This window comes from Marmota marmota, unplaced genomic scaffold, assembly GCF_001458135.2.
Source record: "Marmota marmota marmota unplaced genomic scaffold, marMar, whole genome shotgun sequence".
Lineage (NCBI taxonomy): Eukaryota > Metazoa > Chordata > Mammalia > Rodentia > Sciuridae > Marmota > Marmota marmota.
In genome coordinates, this window is record NW_025999968.1 from 63,489,170 (window position 1) to 63,512,078 (window position 22,909).

The 22,909-nt window shown below is 52.5% G+C and overlaps 1 protein-coding gene across 17 annotated transcripts in view; it reads left to right on the forward strand.

Annotated features, from left to right (window-relative positions):
- Pcbp3 (poly(rC) binding protein 3) overlaps nt 1-22,909 on the forward strand; it is a 166,863-nt gene that overhangs the window by 121,773 nt on the left and 22,181 nt on the right. For 16 of the 17 annotated variants that reach the window (XM_048803804.1, XM_048803803.1, XM_048803794.1 and 13 more), the window contains 6 exons: nt 5,444-5,598; nt 7,601-7,624; nt 8,513-8,545; nt 8,916-9,032; nt 19,437-19,568; nt 20,332-20,460. In XM_048803804.1, coding sequence (XP_048659761.1) covers nt 5,530-5,598; nt 7,601-7,624; nt 8,513-8,545; nt 8,916-9,032; nt 19,437-19,568; nt 20,332-20,460 — 504 coding nt within the window. In that variant the 5' untranslated portion in view covers nt 5,444-5,529. Of the gene's footprint in view, nt 1-776; nt 1,838-5,443; nt 5,599-7,600; nt 7,625-8,512; nt 8,546-8,915; nt 9,033-19,436; nt 19,569-20,331; nt 20,461-22,909 lie in introns of those variants that run through there. The other variant, XM_048803802.1, reaches the window with a different exon arrangement.

Genomic DNA, 22,909 nt, shown 5'->3' on the forward strand with positions numbered 1-22,909 from the left:
CCAATTCCCTTGGATGCACACCCAGAAGTGAGTTGTTGGGTGATATTTTGTGAGGAAACTTCATCCTGTTTTATGATGCCTGTACTAATTTACTTTCATACCAAAAGTGAACAAGAGTCCCGTTTTATCCTCGCCCCTGCCACACTTATTATCTTTTAGATAATAGCTGTTTTAACAGGTGTGACTCGACATCTCATTGTGGTTTAAATTTGCCCCTCCCAGATGATTAGTGATGTTTTTTTCCTACACCCCCCTGTTGGGAATTTGTATGTCTTCCATTATGAAATATCTCCTCAAATTCTTTGCACATTTTTATTCCAATTTATTCAATTTTATTCCATTTTTATTCCAATTTATTCCAAAAAATCATTCATTTTCTTGCTATTGAGTTGTTCATGTTCTTTACCTATTTGGGGTATTAGACCTTTATCAGAGATTTGGTTTGCAGGTCTTTTCTCCCACTCTGCAGATTATCTCCCCATTCTCCTGAATATTTCCTTTGCTGTGCAGATTTTATTTTGATCTAATCACTTCTATTTTCACTTGTGTTGCTGGGCTTTTGGGGTCATATCTAAAGCAGTCATTGCTCAGCTCAAAGTCATAAAGCTTTTTTCCCTGTATTCTCTTCTAATATTTTTATAGTTTCAGGTCTTAGATTTAAGTCTAATCCCATTTTGATTTTTTAAATTTATATATATATAATATATATATATATGGTATAAGATAAACCTCCAGTTTTCTTTTCCTGCATTTGGGTGGACAGTTTCCCAGCCGCCTTGCTGAAGGGATGGTGCTGGCCCGTGGCATGTTCTTGGTGGCACAATGAGTTTCTCATAGACAGCATGGGACAGGGCCATGTTTTTAGTCCACTTTGTTTTTAATGAGACCATTTATATTGGGAGTAGCTACTGAGATGTTAAGACTTAAGTCTGCTGTTTCATTTTTTTGTTTTGTTTTGTTTTCTCTTTTTTTTTTTTTGGCTCCTCTTGTTTTTAGGTTTTGTTCGCCAGGCTTCCTGTGGCTTACTGTCTTTTTGATACGTTTTGATAGTATTTTTAGGTGTGCTCCAGTAGTCTTTTGGGTTTGTGCTTGCGTTTGTGTGTTTTTAATCATTGCTGCAGTATCTCTGTGTCTGTATCTATATCCTTCTATCTATAGGACTTATCAGTTAGACTGCTACTATCTTACGATCTTACTAGTTTGTGGGAAGAATAGAAACCAAACCCCACTCTAAAATTATTCGTCCTACTGTTTATAATTATTTCAGGTATTTCCTAACCATACTGTTCATATCAGACAGGAAAGTAGTTTCAAAAGGTCGTTTTGAAGACTCAGCAGGAAAGCAGAGGCCTTTTGCATTTCCTGTTTTTGCCTACTGTGTTCCTTCTTCCCTCTCTACATTGCACCTCCCTCTGCCAGCCGAGCTCCTGGATGTGAGGGGCAGCCCCTGAGAGCTCTCTGTGGGGTCTCTGTGCCCCTGCAGCTACTGGAAAGGGGCCTTTGACCCCTGTTGTCCCCACTTGCTGCTGCCACTCTGTCTTGTCTTTGATTTTTTAGACATTTAACCATGATGTATATTTGTGTGGATTTCTTTGGTTTATTTTGTTTGGGGTTTTCTCGTCTTCTTAAATATATGGTCTCCTTTCTTCCCTTCGGCCTTTGCATTTCTTGGTGGCACTGTCATTGTGCTTGCCATCACCGCTCTCCTTGTTAGTGGCTGTCTCCAACCAGTGTGGCACTTCAGGACTGTTGTGTGCACTGACAGGGCAGTTCCTGGGCCGTGAGAGATGAGGGTCTCAGGACTGAGCTGTGGAAAGATGGGCTTCCAGCTTCTAAGGTAAGGGGGCGGCAGAGGCAGAGGCCCCATGATGGAGGTCTCTGGGGAGAAGGGTGGAGGGATGATGGAGATCTTTACCCTCAGAATCTATGGCTGTTGAGTCGGGAGATATGGACTCGGCTTGACTCTGAGAGAACAGGAAGCCAGTGGGGTCAGTGTTGCTTGGTAGAGCCCCTGAGAGTTGTCGATGAAGGGCAGAGTGGTGAACGGGGAAGGTGGTTGGGCTGAGCAGGTGGGGGCTGTGCGGAGACAGACAGGTGGGTGGATGGCCTGGAAAGGGTTCAGTTCGGTGCCTTGCCCATATCGCATGCAGTACCTACTGGAAATCCATGCAGCTGGCCCAGGGCCCTGCCCTGGGAATCTGGAGTCCAGGTGTGTGCCAGGCCAAGGCACATCTGTAGGCAGTATCTGCATGGAGTGGCACTGAAGCCACAGACTGGACAGGCTTGCTGGGTGTGGGTGGGGGGCTTGGGGGGCACAGACTCTGCCGGGTCCTCCTCTACCTCCTGTTAAGTGAATTAAAACATGTTCAGTCCAGGCATGGTCTGTGATCCCAGAGGCCCAGGAAGCTGAAGTAGAAGGATCGCCAAGTTCAAAGCTAGCCTTAGCAATTTAGTGAGACCCATTTTCAAAATAAAAACTAAATAAATTAAAATGGCTAGAGATGTGGATCAGTGGGTCAGCACCCCTGGGTTGAGTCCTCAATCTCCCTACCACTACCAAAAAACACATTCAATCCCAGGCACTGACGAGAACAGAAGAAGAAGCTTCTAGAAGGCCTGTAGGGGAGGGGTTCCAGGAGGAGCTGCCCATCCATTGTGATTCCAGGTGACCAAGCAGGGCAGTGGGCCCTTGCTTCCTGTTGAGTCCTTTTGGAACCCTTTTGTCCATTATTTTCTGATAGCCCATGACGCTCTGGGAGGATGGGTCAGTGTGCGCTGGGTGGGAGCAAGGCCTGGGACACCCTTGGGTCCCATGAATAAACAGATACAGCAGCAGACGGGCTAGGGCTTGTTCACCCCGTACCTCAGAGAGATCTGTGGCTCCCAGAGCTTCAGTAGGAGCAGAGTGTTCCCCAGGATCAAGTCCTGAGTCCCAGGAGACCTCATCTATCCATGGGACAACTCCTCATTCCTACAGTACACAGAACCTCTGTGCTGGCTCCCTCCTGCCTGCAGATGAGGAAAGGCGCTGGCCTGTGTGACAGATCCCTGCTGACAGCCTGGAGCCGGAAGCACCCCGGGCAGGCGCTGACCTACTTTCTCCTCCCTGGGCTGGAAACATTTATGTAACAGACGCCGCGGGGCCCTGCTGTCCCTGTGGTGGAAGGAGATGCCTTTAATTAAAAAGGAAGCACTAAGCCCTGAATTGGCCACAGCACGAGGGGTTCTTTGGACCTGGTGAATCAGCCTCAGCAGAAATGCAGATCTGAGAGAAGGGTTTTGCCAGGCTTGTCCGGGGGTCTCTGTGGATATTCGCACTTGTGCATTTGAGCAAGATATTCCTGTCTCCCTCAAGACCCTTCCTCCTGAGTGCCCTGCCTGGGCCTGGGCTCTGCTGGGACTGTGCACTCACCCTGGCCAATGGAGCTCTCCCCCGTGCCTCCCACCGGGCAACCAGCAGTCACACGAGGCTGTGTGCTCAGCACTTAGGTGCCTAATGAATTTTAGTCTTAATGTAGAGGGCAGCTTGTGACCCAGTGGACAGCGAGCACAGAGAGCACTAATGTGGAAGAATGGTTTTTAAAACCTCTTTGCTACGAAAAACCCGCATTCAATGCTATGTAAGCATAACCGGCGGTTGCTCTTTGCAGACCTCCCTTATACACCCAACAAGCTGTGTCTGTGCTTAATTTTTCTGTTTTCCTTCTAGCGTATTTTTTAGCAGAAATATTTTGATGAGGAAAAAATTTTGCCCCAACTCCTAAGCCCCAATCTCTCCTTGTGTGTGCCTGTCTCAGTCCCCAGCTCCATCACATGGGGCTGGGTAGGTGGGCTTCATGGGGTTTTGTCCCTGAAGGATTGCCATGAGACATTTCCTGCAGGTAATGCTTTCCTTTGGTGAAGACCTAGGTGTGCCGCTCTCTGTGACGAGCTCCCAGTGCGAGCTGCAGCCTCGCCCTTCACCTTCCCAGCAACTGCCCCTCTCTTGGTACACACCTGGGCAGGTATGCGGGGAGCCTGGAGGCCTGTCACCTCTGTCCATGGTACCCCAAATGCCCCATTCTGGGCTCCATGGACCCTGGCCCAAATCCCCCCAGCACTGCATGCACCCCACAAACCAGCAGCCCCTACATCCAATAAGCCACTCTTTGCTATCAGCACCTGTCACTGCTGCCACCTACCTGACTATTCTCCAGGTCCTGTGGAGGCGCTCCATACCCATGTTCCATCCTGTGCCCTGCCCTATTTCCTCTCCCCTCTGGTGACCCCCACAGCCCCACACTGTGCCCCATGCAAACCACTTCCGATGCCACATTCCTGCACCTCACAGGCTGCTGGAGCGCGTGTGCATGCCCTTGCAGAGAGCTACTTAACCCTGCACCGCCTCAGGACTCTTCAGCTGCAGAATCAGAGTCCGGTACCCTGAGGTGCCTCCACCCCACTCCTCCCACATCTGGCAGTTCCAGAATATCTCCTGGGCATGTGCATCTCTCACCCTCTAGCTTCTAGAATCTTTGCAGGACCCCGCTCCCTCCTCCTCGCTGCTCCACCAAACCCTTGCTTCTTTAATCCTCTCTGAGGCATGGCTGGGTAGCTCTGTCTTGTGCTGGGTGACCCCTAGAAGGGAATGGCACAGTGGCCTGTGGGGACCAGTGTTGGCCAGTAGCTCACTGGAAGGGCCTGGAAGCAGGTCACCACAGCAGCACAAAGCCATCATGTCCCTTTCCCATGAGGCCTTCCATCTTGCCACCGGTGATCCATCTTTGCTTGTAAAGAGTGAAATGAAGCCTTAATTTAGCCTGGCAGGCTAACTAGGAGTGATTGCCACAGAAAGCATATGATCAGTGCAGACCTGATCAGAGAGAGCATCTGCCGATGGCTTTGGTCAGGAGATGCCAGTGGTTTGGCATCTCTAGTGACTGGAGACTGGGTCCACATTTGAGAATGAGTTTCAAGGACTGTGGGCCTGAGACCACAGGGACATTGGCAAACGTGCCCTTCTGGCTGCTTGAGGTGATGTGGTGGCCATCAGGGAGCTGCTCCCAGATGTGATGGGAAATGGTCAGAACTGAAACTACATGGTGAGCCATGCTGGCCAAGCTGAGAGCACAGGGCAGGCCGTCTCCAGGACACTCCTGGGTGGTCTCTGTACTCTGTGGCTTTGAGAGAGCTGCTCCCATGACCCTCTTCACAGAGACTTCAGTGACCTGCCCAGGTAATGTGGTTAGTCAGGTGGGGCCAGAACTAGCCCCATGGGCTTTCCCAGAGGCTCATGTCCAAGATGCCAGGCAACCTATGCCCCCAGGTGAAGCCTGACCAGCCAGTGGAGGTGAGGGCAGTATGTTCACTCCCACTCAGGAGGCTGGAGCCCCAGAAGGCCAGAAGGTTGTTCCTGAGCTGAGGAGATCTGCCCGGTGGTCAGCATCTTGCCTTCTCTTTCCAGGTGACGCCATCTGGACCCCATCCATCCTTCTTCACAGCACCCTCAGTACCTTAAGCCATCACCCCCATCCACATTTTGGGAGAAAGATGGAATCCAAGGTCTCTGAAGGTGGCCTGAATGTGACCCTAACAATTCGCCTGCTGATGCATGGAAAGGTACAGAGACTTTGTTGCTGTCAGAGAAAGGGGACATCCCACTGCCGGGGTCTTTGCTCTGTATAATATTTTTTTAAGTCTAAGCAATCTCAGACTTACAAAGCCTTACAAATACAGTCCATTACACTCTCCTGGAACCCTTCTAGACTACCTGGCAGCCTAATGCCCTGTCCCAGAGTACCCCAGGGCAAATTTCTTCTGCATGGCCCTCAGAGCCAGGGCATCCATGCAGATGTGCCCCGCCTGGGCCCTGCAGGCCAAGCAGTGTGTGTGGCACAGCCTTTGATGGCAAGGGGTCCAGGCAGCACTGGAGCACAGCCTGTCGCCTCTTTCCAGTCTCCTTCCACCTTTGACTTTTACTGGTACAAGTTTCTGTCCAGCGTTTTTGTGACGTGGCCCTCACTTTGGCTTTGGTGGATGTTTCTCTGCCATTGACAGGAATTCACGGCAGCCTTCCTGTCAGTGGGCCCAGATGTCACCACATCCCATTCCTGGTGGTGTTCACATGAGCCCCTGGGGTGGAGGCTTCTGCCCCGCTCCCTGTGTGCAGCACCCCCTCTCCATGGTTAGAAAGTCCCTGCTGGGAAGTCTCTACAGCTGCAGGCCTTCCACACACTCATTCATTCCATGGTCCACTTGGACTCGGGCCCTCTGCCTTATCCAATGGGCCACTTTTCCCTGTAACTGTTATGATCACTGTGGTGCTTGTAGGGTTCCTGGTCCTTGCCACTCCTACAGCACTGTCTCCCTTCATGGCTCATCTTTTCCTTTCCTGGTCCCCATTCTCGAGTCAGCCATGTCTCTAGAAATGGACTCCTTTGAGTGCACAAGAATATTTTGGAGGCTAGGATTGGGCCCTAGGAGCACTCCTTGATCCTGGCCACTGAGGGACTTACACAGAGCCAGGGAACAGACACAGTTCCAACATCCTCGCTCTGAATTCTCTGTCCATGTTGTCCACTCCTCCAATTCCATCCCAGCAGCACAGGGCTCATGGTGGTGCCTGTTCCCCCAGGGCCTGTTCCCAAGAAAGCCAGCTCCTCTTGTCTGCACAGTGTCTCCCAGAATGGCAGGCAGCACAAGGCTGGGCTCTGGAGCTGGTGGGGCTGGCACAGCCAGCTTTGCAGAGGGCACATCCCTCTAGGCAAGCGTGGGCACTCTCAGACCTCCATTTCTGTGGTAGAGAGTGACTGCCTGGCCTCCTCCTGATGCGACTATCTGCAGGCCAGCTGCTCAGTCCCTTTCAGCTGCCACAGCTGCCACCACACCCTCTTGTAGGAGGTGAAGTGGGCCTGTGACAGGAGGGTACTCCCATGCCCCTGCTCCCCTCCCTGCTCCTTCGTCCTGCATGCACGCCCTCCCCATAGCTTAGGAGCAGTGTGTAGGTTGGTGAGGAAAGTGAGTCAGGGTTTGAAAGAAGTCATTCTCCATGGCTGGAAGCCATGCTGGCCCTGTCTCAAGTGACATGCCCCAGGGACCTCTCTGGGGCTGTCCTATGTGCAGAGAGATACTGGTACCAGCCCCGCAGCAACATGTGCCCCACCACCAGTTGCTGCAGCGTGTGCCAGTACTTCTGTTGGTATTATGTCTTTTAAAACAGCAGTGTGGCACTGCCCTCTGGGGAGTCACAGTCAGGATTTCCTTGAGGCGGCAAGTGTAGAAGTGCCCTCCTGAATCCCTGGTCGAGAGCAGCTGGCTGCATCCTCCTCCTGGAGAGTCAGTCAAGCTTAGAGCAGCCCTGGTCTCAGACAGACGGACCTCTCTACAGACAGCCCAACTGGGCACTCCCTGCCCCCGCCATGTAGTCCAAATTCTTCCCTCTTGGGTTGAGAGTATGGCCCAGTGGTAAAGGCTTGGTTCCATCCCCCGCACCACGTAAATAAACGAATAAGTGAATACCAATCCCTCTTGTCAGGAGGGTGGATGGGTTCTGCAGCATCTGCCCCAGTATTGTCCTCTTCTGCTCTGTGACATAATCTTTCTGTGATTTTTTTTTCTACAGGAAGTTGGAAGCATCATTGGGAAGGTAATTGGTGAATGAACTCTGCATCTTTCGGGGTCTCTGTAAGGACACGGTGAGGACAGTGGCAGCCCCTGGTGAGGGCTGGCTCCAGCAGCCGCACAGCCCCAGCAGGCATTCCGCTCTGTGCTGGGGAAGCGGAGATCCCCGGGAGCACTGCCATTCAGCCCGTTGGCACCCCTTCCTGCCTCAGGCTGCTCCAACGTGAGGCTGGTCCCTGGTGAAAGCACAGGGGGAGGCATTCTTCCTTGGCCCTGGCAAGGCCCAGATGGGAACTTTGGCAGCCCCACCCACCACCCGCTGCCTTGGTGGCCAACCCGTCTTCTGAGTCTGTGACTCCAGGTCATTTTTGCTTGCATTCTCCAGAAGGTGGTGAATCTTCCTTGTGTTTCCATCTTTAAAAAGCAAGAGTCCCACAGGGAAAGGGCTGTGTGGAAGCTTGTTGCTCATGAAGGAGAAGAGCTGCCGGGCACTGCCTTCCCTGACCATCTCTGGGTCCCCATGTCCCTTTTCTCCACTGCCACTGTTCTACAGGGGAGCCTCCAGTTGACCATGTCCAGCTTTCTCACATGTTCTTCTGGAGAGGGCCTCTCAGGGAGTCACCACTCATGGAAGATGGTGCAGCCCTGCTGGCACCACAGTCTCAGTGCCACTGAGTGAGCACACATACTTTCCCATCCCTCAGCTTCCTCACCTGAGATGATGGCAAGGTCGTCAGGGAAGGGCTGGCCCAGTGCAGGGCAGGATGGAGGCTGGCCCTGCTGTGCTGCAGGTGCCTCCCTCAGGACCCCACACAGCAGAGGCAGCTGCCAGAACCAGGGACACACCAGGGCCACATGCCCCACACAGAGCTGCCAGTGACACTTTTCCTTGTTGTCTAAATCTCCATTCCAGAAAGGGGAGACTGTGAAGAAGATGCGTGAAGAGGTGAGTATGACTTGTCCTGACAGCATCCTGTACCCCAGTTGGGATGCGGGAGGGTCTGGGCTTCACCTGTCCTGGGGGGCCTGCTCATCCCACCCATGTGCACTGGGATGGAAAGCCTGGCCTGGGGTGAGGAGGGCCACTCTTCCCTCTGACACATGGCATTCAAGAGGGTTAGATGAGTGGGGCACAGGCATCCTTAGGGATGGCTTAGATTCCTTTTGTTAACTAAAGTTTCCCACTAACGGAGACTAGTGGAAAGAGCCCCACTGCTCAGGGCCAGACACTGGGCCATCTGTGGCCTGGAGAGCCCAGGTTGGTACTGCCCAGGTGGCTTTCAGCTACTGCAGCATTTGCTCTGCCCTTGCCCTAGAGTGGTGCCAGGATCAACATCTCAGAGGGAAACTGCCCGGAGAGGATTGTGACCATCACAGGCCCAACGGACGCCATCTTCAAGGCCTTTGCCATGATTGCGTACAAGTTTGAGGAGGTGAGGTGCACCTGTTTGAGCCCTCTGCCAGGCAGGGAAGGGCAGGCTGAGCCAGCTCCTAGGGCACAGGGGCCTGGACAAGGGCATGGCCCAGACCACCTAGCACATCTTCCTCTTACCTCCTCTGCCTCCCAGCTACTCTTCCCAACTCCTGTCCACCTGGTGAGGGGCCAGCATCCCTCCTTTCTCCCGAAGCCAGCCACTCGTAGCACATGTACTTTGGAGAAGCCCACCTCACTCATGGTTGCTCAGACCCTGCCCCTATACGTCCAGCCTGACCTCAAAACACACCACACTGACTTCCAGGGCTGCTGCTCACCCCCAGGCTGGGCCACATGGCCCTGCACCAAGCCCCACTGTCACCACCCTTGTCCTGCTACCCCACCACCACAGCCAGCCTCCCAGGAGAGTCAGTGTGGCTGGGCTCCAATATGGACAGACAGGGCTGGAGACATGGGGTGTGTGCTTGCCTGCTAGTGGAAGTGCACGTGTGTGTGTGGCACTGTGAGCTTTTGACGGTGAGTTAGAGCTTAGTGTCTGTGTGTTTCCACTTAGTGTCTTGATCCAGAGACGGGGATTGAGCCAGGAAATTAAACTTCTCTGTCAAAAATGAGGATGGCCAAGTAATGAGGCAGACTTTGTGAAAATAAACAGGGAGCCCTCTGAGAACAGGCAGCCAGCAGTGTCCATGAAAGTGGCTATGGCAAGGGATTGGCCACCGTTTCATGTCACAGGCAGGGCAGGAAAATGTTGCATTGTAGACTGAGTGTGGGTCCCAGGTGTGCAGCTGGTGGCAGCTGGGGCCTGTGAACTGGAGGTGACTCCCAACCATCAGAATCCCATGTGAGTTACTTAGGGGTCATATCTGCCTGCTCCGGCTGGTCCTGGGTGGGAGGTGGGAAGCTGTGGTCACCAGCCAGGTCCTGACCATTGTGGGCCAAAATGGCGGAAGCTGTGCTCGAGCTTCCTGGGTAGGCTGCTGCAGAGGTACAGGCCAATACCCTCTTGCCACTTGTGGCTTAGCTGTCCCCAGTGTGCAGAGCCAGTGTCTTAGTCTCCCCTTCTGGTCACTCTCGCCTGGGGTCCAGATTTGTTCATGCTCACCTGTGCTGGGAGAGTCATGACCTTTGGCCACTATGCCATCTCAGCTGTCCGTGATGAGAGTGGTTGCACTGACACACATGGGACTCTGGATAGAAACAGCCATGACCACTGTGACAGAAAAAAAAGTGGTGTGTCCCTGAAAGGTGCACTGGGTCCATGTGCCCCAGGGCCCAGGCTGCGAGGCTTGGCAAGCCAGTGGTGTTTTCCCTCCAGTGATGCGTGGCTTGTGCCCTTGATCCTCACCCAGCAAGTGTTAGCCATGCTGCAGATGCCACCATGACCAGCCAATAAGAAGGGTGCCAGCAGGTGGTCGGTCTGCCCTACCCCTAAGCACTTCTGCCAGGGTCAGTGGTGGGTCCGGCAGTCTTCTCATTGTGTGGTTCCCACAGGGAAGCACTGCTCTGGCTGTGCACTGAGCAGTAAGTCAGTTATTCCTCCAGAAGAGCTCCTGAGTGATTAAGGTGGCCTTGTGTTGGGACACAAATCTGAGTCAGAATTCCCAGCCACAGCAATTTATAGGATCAAGGTCTCCATGCAGAGAGGTCTCATAACCCTCTTTCCATGAGGTACATGAGCTACCAGTCAGTCTAAGACTAACAGGCCCTGAGATTTCCTGGTTTCAAAGGCAGCAGTGCTGGCAGAGTCACCTGGAGGCCAGGAAAGAATCGTTGCTCAGGACAGAGCTGAACCAAGGCTCTGTTGGCTGGTCACACACGGTCTGCAGACGTCTCTTCCATTGCTCTGTGAAGGTTGTTGAAGTCAAATTTAGACTAACCAATAGATTTTCTCACTGATCAATAGACATTTGTATTCCTAGAAGGTAGGGAAACTAGCAAAGTCACAACTAGCTGACTTATGTAGGGTCCCTTGCCCGTGTTTGTGCAAGTGGAAAAACCGTCAGCTACAATACTCCAGTATCTCAATCGACAACACTAGAATTACCAGGCAACAGTTACCATTATTGTTATCCTGGGGCTCTGGCAACCAGTGGCACAGTGGGTGGACGGTAAGATTGAAGACCGTGGTGGGATGTGGCATGATCTAAGGTTGACACTGAAAGCAGTGTGTTGGCCTAACAGATACCATATAGTGAAAAGAAAAGAGACGGGAGCCATCATCAAGGGTACCAGCCAGGGGCCTGCTGGAAGAGGAGGAGTGTGTGTTGTTCAGCTTCCCATCCCTGTGACAAGGACCTGAGCTGTCAACTTATAAAGAGAAAAGGCTTATTTTAAAGGGTCAACGATTGGGCAGAACCATTGCTTTCAGGCTTCTGGTGGGACATGGGCAGCATGTGGCCAAACAGTTCACCTAATGGCTAGGACACAAAAAGGAGAAGAGAAGGAGAATGAGGTCCAACAGTTTCCTCAAAAGCACCTCCCCAGTAACTTCAAACCTCCCAATAGGCCCTACCTCTTAAAGATTCCACTGCCTTCCCGCAACATTAAGCTGGGAATCAGGCCTTTAACACAGGGATGTTGGGTGACCTTTGCATTCCAGATGCAAACCATGGGAATTCACACCTGACCCTCAAAGGCTCATGTTCATCTCACAATTCAAAGTGCACCGAGTCTATCTCCAAGTGTCCCCCAATCCTTAACTGTTCCTTAACTGGCACAGGGTGAAAATTCCCATTCTGAAATGAAGGAATAGGGGAATGATAAGGAAGTATTGGGCCAAAGCAAGACCAAAGCTTAGCAGGGCAAACATTAAGTCCTATAGCTCTAGGTCTGGCATCCTAGGCATAGTCTGGTGGGATGTGGGCCCCAAGGAGCTGGGCAAGCCTGCCCCTGGCTTTCCTGGTTGCCGCCCACATAGCCTCTCTCCTGGGCTGGCTCTGCTTCCTGCCTGCAGTTCCCTCAGCAGTGTGTTTCATGCTCCTGGTACCTCTATCGTCCTGGGGCTTCCTTCCAGCTTGGGCTTCACTCTCACCGTTCCACACAACACCCTGATGCTTGTAGGGACTCCAACCCTGCCACACAGGCCTGTCCTCCCAGGCTTTCCTTTGAAATCTTGGTGGCAGCCTCCATAACACCATAATTCCTGTATTCTGCATGCCTGCAAAACCAGCAACAGGGATGATGTGAGGTCTGCTGCGGGCCTGAGCTGTGCCTGGCCTGAGGGCCTGGCTAGCTTAGGTAGTCCTAGATGGGAAGGGTTCTCTTTTCAAAAGGCACTGCCTTGGAAAGTCTTTGAAACAAATTTGCACTTATACAACTCTGAACCTTTGATGACTAGGCCTTGCCCATTCTGAGATGCCCTCCAGGCATCCTTCATATTGTCCTAGTGTAAAGCACTTGACTTTTTAAAAATTGTGTTAATCTCTTTAGCAACTGCATCCTCCTTGGCTAAACCTTTGCACAGTCTTCTTTTCTGGATGAACTGGAAGTTTTCCAAAACGTTTTGCTCTGTTTTTGTTCCTACTTACTATAAATTTGACCAAAAGCAGCCAATAATTCCCTTATTGCTGCCTGAATGCTGTTTTGCCTTGAAACTACCAGTATCAGATAAACTAGTCTGTCACCATTAAACTCAGTCTCATACAAAGTCTCAGGGCATGAACAAAATATAGACAAGTTCTTGCCTAGGATGTAACACAGGTTGGCCATTAGTCCAATTCCCAGTAGAGCTGTCATTTCCATCTGAAGACTCATCAACCCAGTCTTCTCAATCTGCGTTCCTATCAGCATTCCGGTCAGATCCCCAACCAGAATCAGCCATTAAACTCCCCTTAAAGCATTCTAGTCCTTCTTCAGTCTGATTATTCAAACTTCACTAAACTCTTTCCCTAAACCCATCCCCAAAGACTGTCCACTTCATCAGTTATCATCATAACAACAGCCCCACTTGTCAGAACCCATTTTTCCATTACCATAACAACTACTTGAGAGAAATCAACTTACAAAGAGAAATGGCTTATTTTAGCTCAGAGTTTTGGATGTTTCAGTCTACGATATGCAGAATTTTTGCTTTTAAGCCCCTGGTGGGTTAGGGGAGGTGGGCAGCATATCATGGCAGAAGCAAGTGGCGTAACAAAACCAAAGGCACACCCACGGTGACTTTATACTCCCAGTAGGCCCCACCTCTTACAGGCTGAGGACCAAGATTTAACACATGTCCCCTTGGGAGACCTTCCAGATACACATTATAGCAAATGATTATAAGCAGATAAAAACCAAAACAGAAATGAGAAGGTGTCCTGGAATGACATCTTAAATGGAGACTGTCCACTGTCAACAACTTTCTATAAAGGGCTTGGTCTATTTCTGAAGGGTAGCTGTTTCTAGAGGCACTCTGACAAACCAGTATGAGTCCTCCCTGGCATGATACTCTGAAAGGTCCCTAAGGACCCATTGTGAGTCCCCTTTGGTGTGTCTTTCTAGAGGGTCCCTACACTGTGAGGCCCTCTTTGGAGTGATGGTTTAGGGTTTAGAGAGTCTGTGAGGACCTAGTATGAGTCCCCCCTGGTGTGAATTTCTAGGGGGTCCACGAGACCCCAGTGTGAGACCCCCTTGGAGTTTTTTCTGGAAGACCCCTGTGGAGCCACTTATGCTGATAGGCCTCTGAGTGACTTCCTAGGCTCTGTGGACTGCTGAGTCACGGTCTTGGGTGAAGTTGTGGAGCTCCAGAACCCACAACCTGGAGTCTCTGCTGCGTTTGTTTCCAGCAATGCCGTAGAAGTCCCCTCCCAGTACGGTTCCAGAGCAGCTGCTCTCTGGTCTTTTGTTAGGAGATAAGCCCTCCTGATGGAAGATCATGAAGAGGGTGTTTGGGAAGCAGCCTTGCCCTGCTGGTGATGGGTGGGAGTATGGGTCCCTTACCATACATTGCCATTTCTGCCTGCAGCAGGACAGAGCCTAACATCAGGGTGGAATCCCTGAAGGCCTGGACCCTCCAGTCACCAGTCAATAGTGGCAGAACCCAAGGGAGTGGACTACATGGCCTAAGGAAGCAGAGACTGTGGAAGTTTTTGTTTAATTTCCTTGTTTTCTTGTTTTTCTGTTGTTGTTTTGTTTTGGTACTGGGATTGAACCCAGGGCCTTGAGCGCGTGCTAAGCACATGCTGTACCACTGAGCTACATCCCAGTCCTCAAAGTGTTGGTCATTTGAATTGTCACTGGTCTTTCCAGCTTCCCAGAAGATTGGGATAGTATGACAGTGTAAGTTTTCATAATGGTTCCCATCAAGTGGGTGTCCTGAATCATCTATCGTGTCACGTAAAAATGGGCAAACACCAGGTTGGAAACACAAAACCAAGCAGTTTATCACAAGCTGTAGTTTTTCAGAAAGGAATGTTCCACACATCCTGAAATAGACAGTGCCATAACTGAGACACCTCACTCAGCCCAGGGAGGGAGGAAGCTGGTGAGCCACCCCAAGAGCTCAAGGCCCACAGCCGTGCCTCATTTTCACAGTTCCTCCAGGACTATGTTGTTGACAGGTGACACGTGGCCACAAATGCCCTCACTGTCTCACAGTTTCCTGCCAATGTGGGTTTCACATAGTGACCAATGTATCTGCTCCTACATGAGTAGTTTCAACAGGCAACTCCGCTAACATCTGTGTTTGTCATTAGGCACCACCAGCCAGCAACAGTACTGGAGTTCACCTTGGGAAGGGGTCATGCACCTCCTGTCCTTCCTTCCTCTTCAGTATTAGGGACTTATGCTGGTAGCTCACAGCAGCATCTCTGAATGCGCACAAGCACATCCTTGAGGGGTTTAGCTAGAGGTACAGCCTTAGTCCAAGAGGTGTGTCTGGTGTGATGATCTGCAGAGCATTTCCCTCAGCTTCTGTGTTCTCCCTGTGTGCAGTCATGGCTCTGGGAAGCAAAGCTGTGTCTGAGCACCCTTTCCTCCTAATATGTCGATGGGGCTCCAGCAGAGGCGAGAGCCCCAAGGTCATGCTCCTCTGAAAGCGTGCCTTCTCTCTGGTGGTTGACAGGTGCTCATGAGTACAAGTCCTGCATCTGGCTGACCTTGCTGGGTGGAGCCCTGTGTTCTAAAGGAGATGAGGCTGGTGATGTTCTTAATCTGCCCTGGCTGCCTCCATAACCAGGTCCCACAGCTGGGTGGCTTAAACAATAGGCATTGTTTTCTGTTTTGGAGGCTGAAAGCCCAAGATCAAAGTATCATGGTGCTTGGTTTGTTCCTAGGCCCCTTCCCTCAGATTGCATATGGCCACCTTCTCATGGTCCTATTCTCTGTGGGCACATCCTTGCTGTCTCCCTCTTGTTATCAGGACCCAAGCCTTACTGGACTAGAGTTCACTCTTAGGACCTCATTAGAGACTCCCTCTCTAAAGGGTCACAGTGGGGTTTAGGGCTTCCTTGTGGGTCCACATCACCCGACTTAATGACCTCCAGCTTCAATTCTGAGGAAATTGGTCAAGTTGCCAACAGGGTCTGCCAAGGCCAAGAGGCAGAAAACAGAACCCTCCCAGGTTTCCTGTCTTCTACACAAGGTAGGAGATCATCTCATATGACATCAGAACCAAACCACGAGGGAATTGTGGGTTTTACTCTTGAGGACCTGGAAGAGGTGGTGGTGCTTCAGTGCCCCTGGGCCGGCAGTCCAAGCACCTGAGCCCAGTGAAGGTGCCCAGATGTGGCTGTCCTGCTCTGCAGACGCACTGGTGAGGGCAGGGCTGAGGCCCACACAAGGAAGCAAGTGACTGTAGGAGCATCTAGGGAGGGTGGTACTCTACCTGGACTCAGGCTCCAGGGAGACCGCTACCTAGACCTCCACACACCCAGCTCCAGGGTCAGGGGAGGGCAGGAAGGAAACTGGTGCTCTTCCCTGATCTGTACCAAGGGGGCTTTCTTTCTAGGATAGGATCCTCCTTCCCCAGTGATGCCTCTGCTCACTGTCCACATGTGCTTGTCCGCAGCTGGTGGCAGTGAGGGGGCCGCCTGCCTGTGTGAGCTGCAGGGCCACAAGTTCATTTTGGTCCCGCCTTATTTTGTTCTAGAACCCTCTTAAATATTCTGCCAGGTGTTGCGTTTCAGCTACAGGATCACAACACACACACACACACACACACACACACACACACTCCCTGTCCTAATTTCTGTTTTCAAATTAGGTTTGACTCTGTTGAGCAGATGGGATGGAGAGGGACTCCTAGGCCCGCACTCCTCAGCCTGACTGCTGTCAGAGCTTGCCTTCCAGTCTTCCCAGAACCCAAGGGTCTCTTCTTTCCCTGTGGGCACAGTTGTTCCAATCATTTCCATTGGAAGTGTTTGGATATGGCTTTTAGGAGACTTTGCCTTGCTACCTTTTCTGACCGTTGGGTTTATTTGTGGGGAGAAGGTCAAGTTGATATTACCTAAGGTAACCCTGAGTCCTGTGCCCAGAGAGTTCCAAATTCTTCTGTTAGTTGCTGATCTTGTCTGGGTTTGGAGAAATCCTTCATCATAGCACTTAATTCAGCTCTGGTTCAGGTTTAAATTGCCTATGTCACCAGTTTGGTTGGGGGATTCTACAAGTACTCAGCATCAGGGGTCCTAGGAGCATTGCTGGGAAAAGGCAGAGGTGGAGTTGGGGGGGCGGAGGAATGTGTTGAAAAGATGGGAATCGGGGCAGGAGGTGCTAGAGGGCTAGGAAGGAGGACCTACTGGATAGCATCTGAGGTCAAATTATTTATTTGCTTTAGCCAAAGAATCTTTCAGTGAAACGATTTTTAAATCAGAATTTCATTAGGAAACCTATTCACACTGATACAAAAAATGCTGCTCCACTGGGCATGAGAAACCTTGTCCACTTTTTTTTATAAGGTGATATCCATATATAGGGTTTAACCCAGGGCACTCCACCACTGAGCTACAGCCCAGCCCATTTTTATTTATTTATTTATTCATTTATTCATTTTTTTTCAGTTGTAAATGGGCACAGTGCTTTTATTTTATTTATTTATTTTTATGCAGTGCTGAGGATTGAACCCAGTGCCTCACAGGTGCTAGGAAAGTGCTCTATCACTGAGCTACAGCCCCAGCCCCCCATTTTTATTTTTATTTTTGAGACAAGGTCTCACCAATTTGATTAGGGTCTCGATAAGTTGCCACGCCCAGCTATAACATTCCTCTTGAATGGACCGTTATACTCAAGTCTAGTGTCCCCAGAGTGCTCACCAAAGGCCCGAGTCATGCTTGGTGGAGAGACACCACAAATGGGCAGGTGTGGAACCAGGGCTTCAGTGGGTGAAGTGGCTTCAGGGTTCAGGAAGAGGAGGCTTAGACAGACCGTGGAAGCTGGCAGCAAGTAGGACTGCACCCCACATACCTTCAGCCACCCCAACCCCATCAGTGGAACCGAGGGACAGTCCCTCCACATCAAATAAGCTCTTAGCACAGACAGTCGAGAGGAGGAGAGCTCCATCTGAGAACCAGGTGTGTCCATGTGGATGTTAGTCCAGGACGACCAGCTTGTGTTTGGCCCTGAGGCTCCTCGTCATGACCAGCAACACACCGAAGCCAGCAGGGGGATGGAAGGGCGTGACTCAACCCACCAGGGAGGTAAACAGATGGAACCAGCTGCCAGACCAGGCCCCAGGCTGGGAATGCACAACCCAGGAGCTCCGTGCCTGAGAATGGGTCCAGACCCAGAGCCAACTCCGCCATGCTCACCTGGCAGGAACAGCAGGCACAGGGCCTCTGGAGAACCACACCTGGGTGGGAGCTGGGTCCATGTGGAGATGAGCAAGGCTACCTGGATGGAGCAGCAGAGGCCACATGTGCAGGGCTAGCTATGGCAAGAGGGCCGGCCACCCTTACTTGTGCGGGAGGTCAACTTGTGCTGAGCAAGGGCAGCCTTCGATCCACGTGTCCTGGGAGGGCCGCTGCTGGGAGCAGGGGCTGGGTCACAGAAGCAGAGCCTCCTAGTGATGGATTGGAGCAAGTGCATATTTTCAGGTGGTCCTGAGGGGGAAGCAGGGCAAACATGAGGGAAGCTGCAGTCCTTGGCCAAGCACTGCAAAGGCTCTGACTTGACTTCCTGTGCTGGGGACCACAGAGGTTGTGGACCTAGCTCCCTGGGCACCTACAGCCTGGCCCAGGTGTTTGTGTTTGACTCTCTTGTCTGGCTTCTCCCCCTGCCCCAGCTGCTTCCTCTATAAGCAGACTCTCCGGTGCCGGAGTGACTTGCCCACGTGTCACAGGGTTTTCACACACACAGAGCTGTGCAACTTCCTGGTGACTTCCTTGTCCAGCCTGCAGGCAGAGAGCCCCTTGGAAGCTCCCTTTCCACTGGCCCTGGCAGGTCTGCTTTAAAGGGACACCTCTCTCCTTGTCCTCATGCACCTCCTGACATGTCACTTTAGAACGATCTAATGTGCTACTTTTCATGACTTAATATTGTTTTCAAAAAGAAGAGAGGCATGAGTTGGTGGGGAGTAAATTGTTACACAAATCATAACTTGGAAAGTGGTGGAGCCCTGTGAGGGACCGTTCCTGAGACAGCTGGGCACGTGGAGAGCGAGCGCACGTGGGGAGCCCCTCTGGATGTGCTGCACACTGTGGTGGGGCCTGGGTCTCCATAGGTCCTTGCTTCTTCACAACCCAGACACTGGAGGTATCGCCTGCCCCATCAGTGGCCAGCCTGAACCAGAAGCTGGATGTCTCCTTTGTGTCCAAACCACAAGCTGAACATAATGGCTACCCAGGCAGGCCGGCTCCAAACCCATCATCATACCTCTGCTGCCCTTCGCCTTCTGACTCATCTCTCACCTCAGTGCGGGGCACCAGACAGCCACTTTCCACCCTACACCTCCAACCCTTGGCAGTCACGCTTGTCGTACCCACCCCAGATGGTCTCTGCTCTGCAGTGCTCCCACCTCACACGTCTATCTGTGCAAGCCTGGTACCCCCAGGCCTTCAGACTTCTTTTCTTTTCTTTTTTTTTGGTACCGGGGATTGAACTCAGGAGCCCTCAACCTCTGAGCCACATCCCCAGTCCTATTTTGTATTTTATTTAGAGACAGGGTCTCACTGAGTTGCTTAGCACCTCGTTTTTGCTGAGGCTGGCTTTGAACTCGCGATTCTCCTGCCTCAGCCTCCCAAGCCACTGAGATTACAGGTGTGTGCCACAGTTGTCCTTTTGATCTGTGTGCCCTGCCTGAGGTCTTCTGCAGCTTGGAGACCACCCATCCTGTCCTCTGTGTCCCTTCCCCATGGGGGAGGGATTCATGGGCCCTGCAAGGTGCATGGGGCTGGTGCAGGGCACAGATGCTGTGCACACTCCTCTCAGTATCCCAGCCATGCAGCTGTACTCACTGATGTGGTGCCAACATGCATCTTTTCCTCCCTAGGACATCATCAACTCCATGAGCAACAGCCCTGCTACCAGCAAGCCCCCAGTGACGCTGAGGCTGGTGGTCCCAGCCAGCCAGTGCGGGTCCCTAATTGGCAAAGGCGGCTCCAAGATCAAGGAGATAAGGGAGGTACCAAGATCTTCCCCACCATCTCTCTGCACGTCCCCTATGCAGCCTGCCATCACTGGCACTAGCTGTTGCAGATTCTGATAGCCTGACGCTTACATGCAACAGGGACAGTCAGTCCAATGAACTAATGAAAAGTGGAGTGTGGGGGACCCACACAGTAGACCTCGTGTAGGGAGCAGCCCTGCTGGCAGTTAGGGAGGGTCTCCAGTCCTTCCAGTCCTGTGGCTCTGGGCTGCGCTCAGGCCTGAGGGCTTTGGGTCCCCGCTCTGAGCAGTGCTGATGGAGCCACAGGAGGCGTGGGTACTCACACACACCTGACTCCAGGAAAGCTGAGCCTCCCCTGACATGGGAGGCACCACCCACTTGACACGCCCCCAGGAGGTCCCCAAGCGACCTGGACTCTGGAGGAGATGGGGTTCTGGGTGAGGAGAGAGCAGTCCATCTCCTGCAAACTCCATGCCCTCCCAGGGGCATGGCCTCCTGTGCAGTGTGCCTGCCCCTATGGGACAGCTCCTGCCTGAGGGCCATGTGCTCCCAGAGGAGACTGCAGAGGCTGGGTGTCCAGGCAGGGGTGGAGGGAGGGGACATAGGAGGCAACACTGTGGTCCTGTGCAGCATGGCCAGCCAGGCCGTGTGTCAAGTGAAGGGCTGTCCATTGTGTAGACTACCCTGAGTATCCCCAAGATTCTGGAGATACCACGTATCCTGTGCACAATACCACCCTCCTTTTCTACTGTCCACTTCCAATGTCCCTTTTCTCCAGTCCACAGGTGCCCAAGTCCAGGTGGCCGGGGACATGCTGCCCAACTCCACGGAGCGGGCAGTGACCATTTCAGGGACGCCAGATGCCATTATACAGTGCGTCAAGCAGATCTGTGTGGTCATGCTGGAGGTACAGTCACGTCACCAGCCCACCCTCTCTGCGCTCAGCGCTGGGTTCACTCTGCGCTTGGCTGCCCTGCGTCCTGGCAGAGCCCAGGCACCTCCTTGATGCTGAGGATGCACACTGTTGGTTGGGGCATGACATGAGGATCTGGAAGTCCCTAGACCCAGCTTCCCAGGCTGCAGTTCCCTGGGGAGGGCAGCTGGGGTCTGCCCTTGCCCCCCAACACCCCCTCTGCCTGGAGCATCAGTGCCACCTTTGTCAGCTCAGAGAGAGCACAGGAAGAAGCATACTTCTCTCACTTTGGAGCTGGACAGCGTTGTGCTGGTGAGAGGGTTTGAGGCCAGAGAGAGCCCGCCCTGGAGGGGCTGACCTTGTGGAGGCCAATGTGGTGGAGGTGAGGGGGGAGGGAGGGTTGCAGTGCCCATCTCAGCAGGATGGGGCCCGAAGCTTCCGTGTTCCCCAGGTCTGCAGATGGCACCAAGAACTGCCTCTGAGGCCAACAGGGCAGACTCAGGATGAACACACAAAGTGCCCAGCGTGGAGATAGAGATGAGGGCACAGAAGGATAAAACAAAGCAGAGGAGTCGCAGCAGACAAGGAGGAAAGAACCCAAGAATCAAATTCCAGTCAAAGCCAAAATGAAGCCAAATTCACGGCACTGTCAGTAGCTGCTTGTATTTACTAAAGCGACTGCAACAAGCTCACCCCAGAAGAAAGGTCCTCCTGCCTCACGGGTGGCTGGCTTCCCCTCCGTCCCCCTCCCGTGGCCAGGCTGTGCGTCCACATCACACCTGGCTGGGGCTGGGGTCCCCCAGCAGCCGTAGCCTTGCTAGACGGCCACCAGCTCTGTCCCTTTTCATATTTGGCTCTGCGCTCAGACTCCGTGTTTCTTTTTTTGCTTGTTTTTCAGCACTGGAGATTAAACCCAGGGGTGTGCTTCCACTGAGCTACATCCCCAGCCTTTTTATTTTGAGATAGGGTCTCATTGATTTGCCCAGGCTGGCCTCAAACTTGATATCCTCCTGCCTCTGGAGCAGTTGGAATTACAGGCATGCACCACCATACCCAGCCTCAAACCCCATGTTTAATTCTAAAATTTCGCATGATTTTATTTTCATGAGGTATGAGATTTTGAGAAGTCTAAAACATTTTTTCAAAATATTCTTGTTGTGAATTTCCCCCACACGCTGGTCAGGGTTACAGAGTGTTTGTTGCTGGTCTGAGTAACTGGAAACCCGAGGCTCACCAAACAGGCCTGCAGGTGGCACCCTCGGAGTGGCAGCAAATGACCCTGCCTCCTACGTCCCTGGTCAGGGATGGTGCCCAGCTCTTAGGACAAAGTGTATGGTCTTGTCAAATTCCTCCAGCTGGTTGCCTGCCGCTGGTGGTGGGAAGACACTGGCCCCCTCAGAGGCAGGTAGGGCCATGGGCTGTGGTATGTCGGTGCCCCGGGCTGAGTGTGAGAACCATCTTGACTCCTCCTGATGGTGTGACATGGGAGACAGGGAAGCTGCAGGTACAAACAGAAGATGGATGTTGGCCTGACAAGACACACCTATTCTTCACATCCTGTGGCTGGCAGAAGGTTGGGAGCCGTTCTTCCCAGGGGAGGAGGGTGCATCACCCACAGAAGCAGTGTAGCTGGAAATAAAAGCAAAGGATGGCTTGAGGCCCTCCTTGTCAATCAGAGGACTTTGGGGCTTGCGCATGGGGCATGCCTTGCACTCCTAAAATTGCAAAAGAAAGGGCTGTCCCATGACAGATGAGCCTGCGTGGGGCCTGCAGATAACACAGGTGTCACAACTGTGGGCCACCTGCACTTCTGTGCCCATCAAGGAAAGGTCTGTGTGCTTGGCCCCTCCTGAGGAACATCGGCTGCTAGAGAGTCTCTCCTCTGTGGTGAGAAGGGCATTGGGAGTTACAGTCATGCAGTACTGCAAAACAGGGCAGGGGAGAGGAGCTCTGGGCTGAGGCCCTGGCCTTCCTTATTGGGGCTGAGAGGCTGAGGAGGTCGGCCAGGGGCAGGGCAGCAGTGGTACAGTACAGAGGTCAACTCTGGCCCTCCAGCATGATTCTTCCACAACCAACCCTGAGTCTGACTACGAAGCCTTGGCCTGAAGTGAGCCCTGGTCTGCATGGAGGCACTTGGAGGCATTTGGTCAGTACCTCACGAACACAGAAGATGGGCCTCCCTATTGCTGGCATCACCCAGACCCAGCCTGGGCCTGCTCACGCCCACTCTGCACCATCCCCACCACAACACTGTCACCCAGCAAGGCCTGTGCTACCATGGACACTGCGCCCACCCTGAGGGGTGGGTCCCCCATCGTGTGCTCAAAGGTCACACCCAATAGGCCTGGGGTGCCGCTGACCCTTGAGTGGTCTGTGGCCCCAAAACACCCACAGGCAGGCTATTCCCAGCCTCCCTGTGCTGCAACAGCCTGTAGCCCTCAGT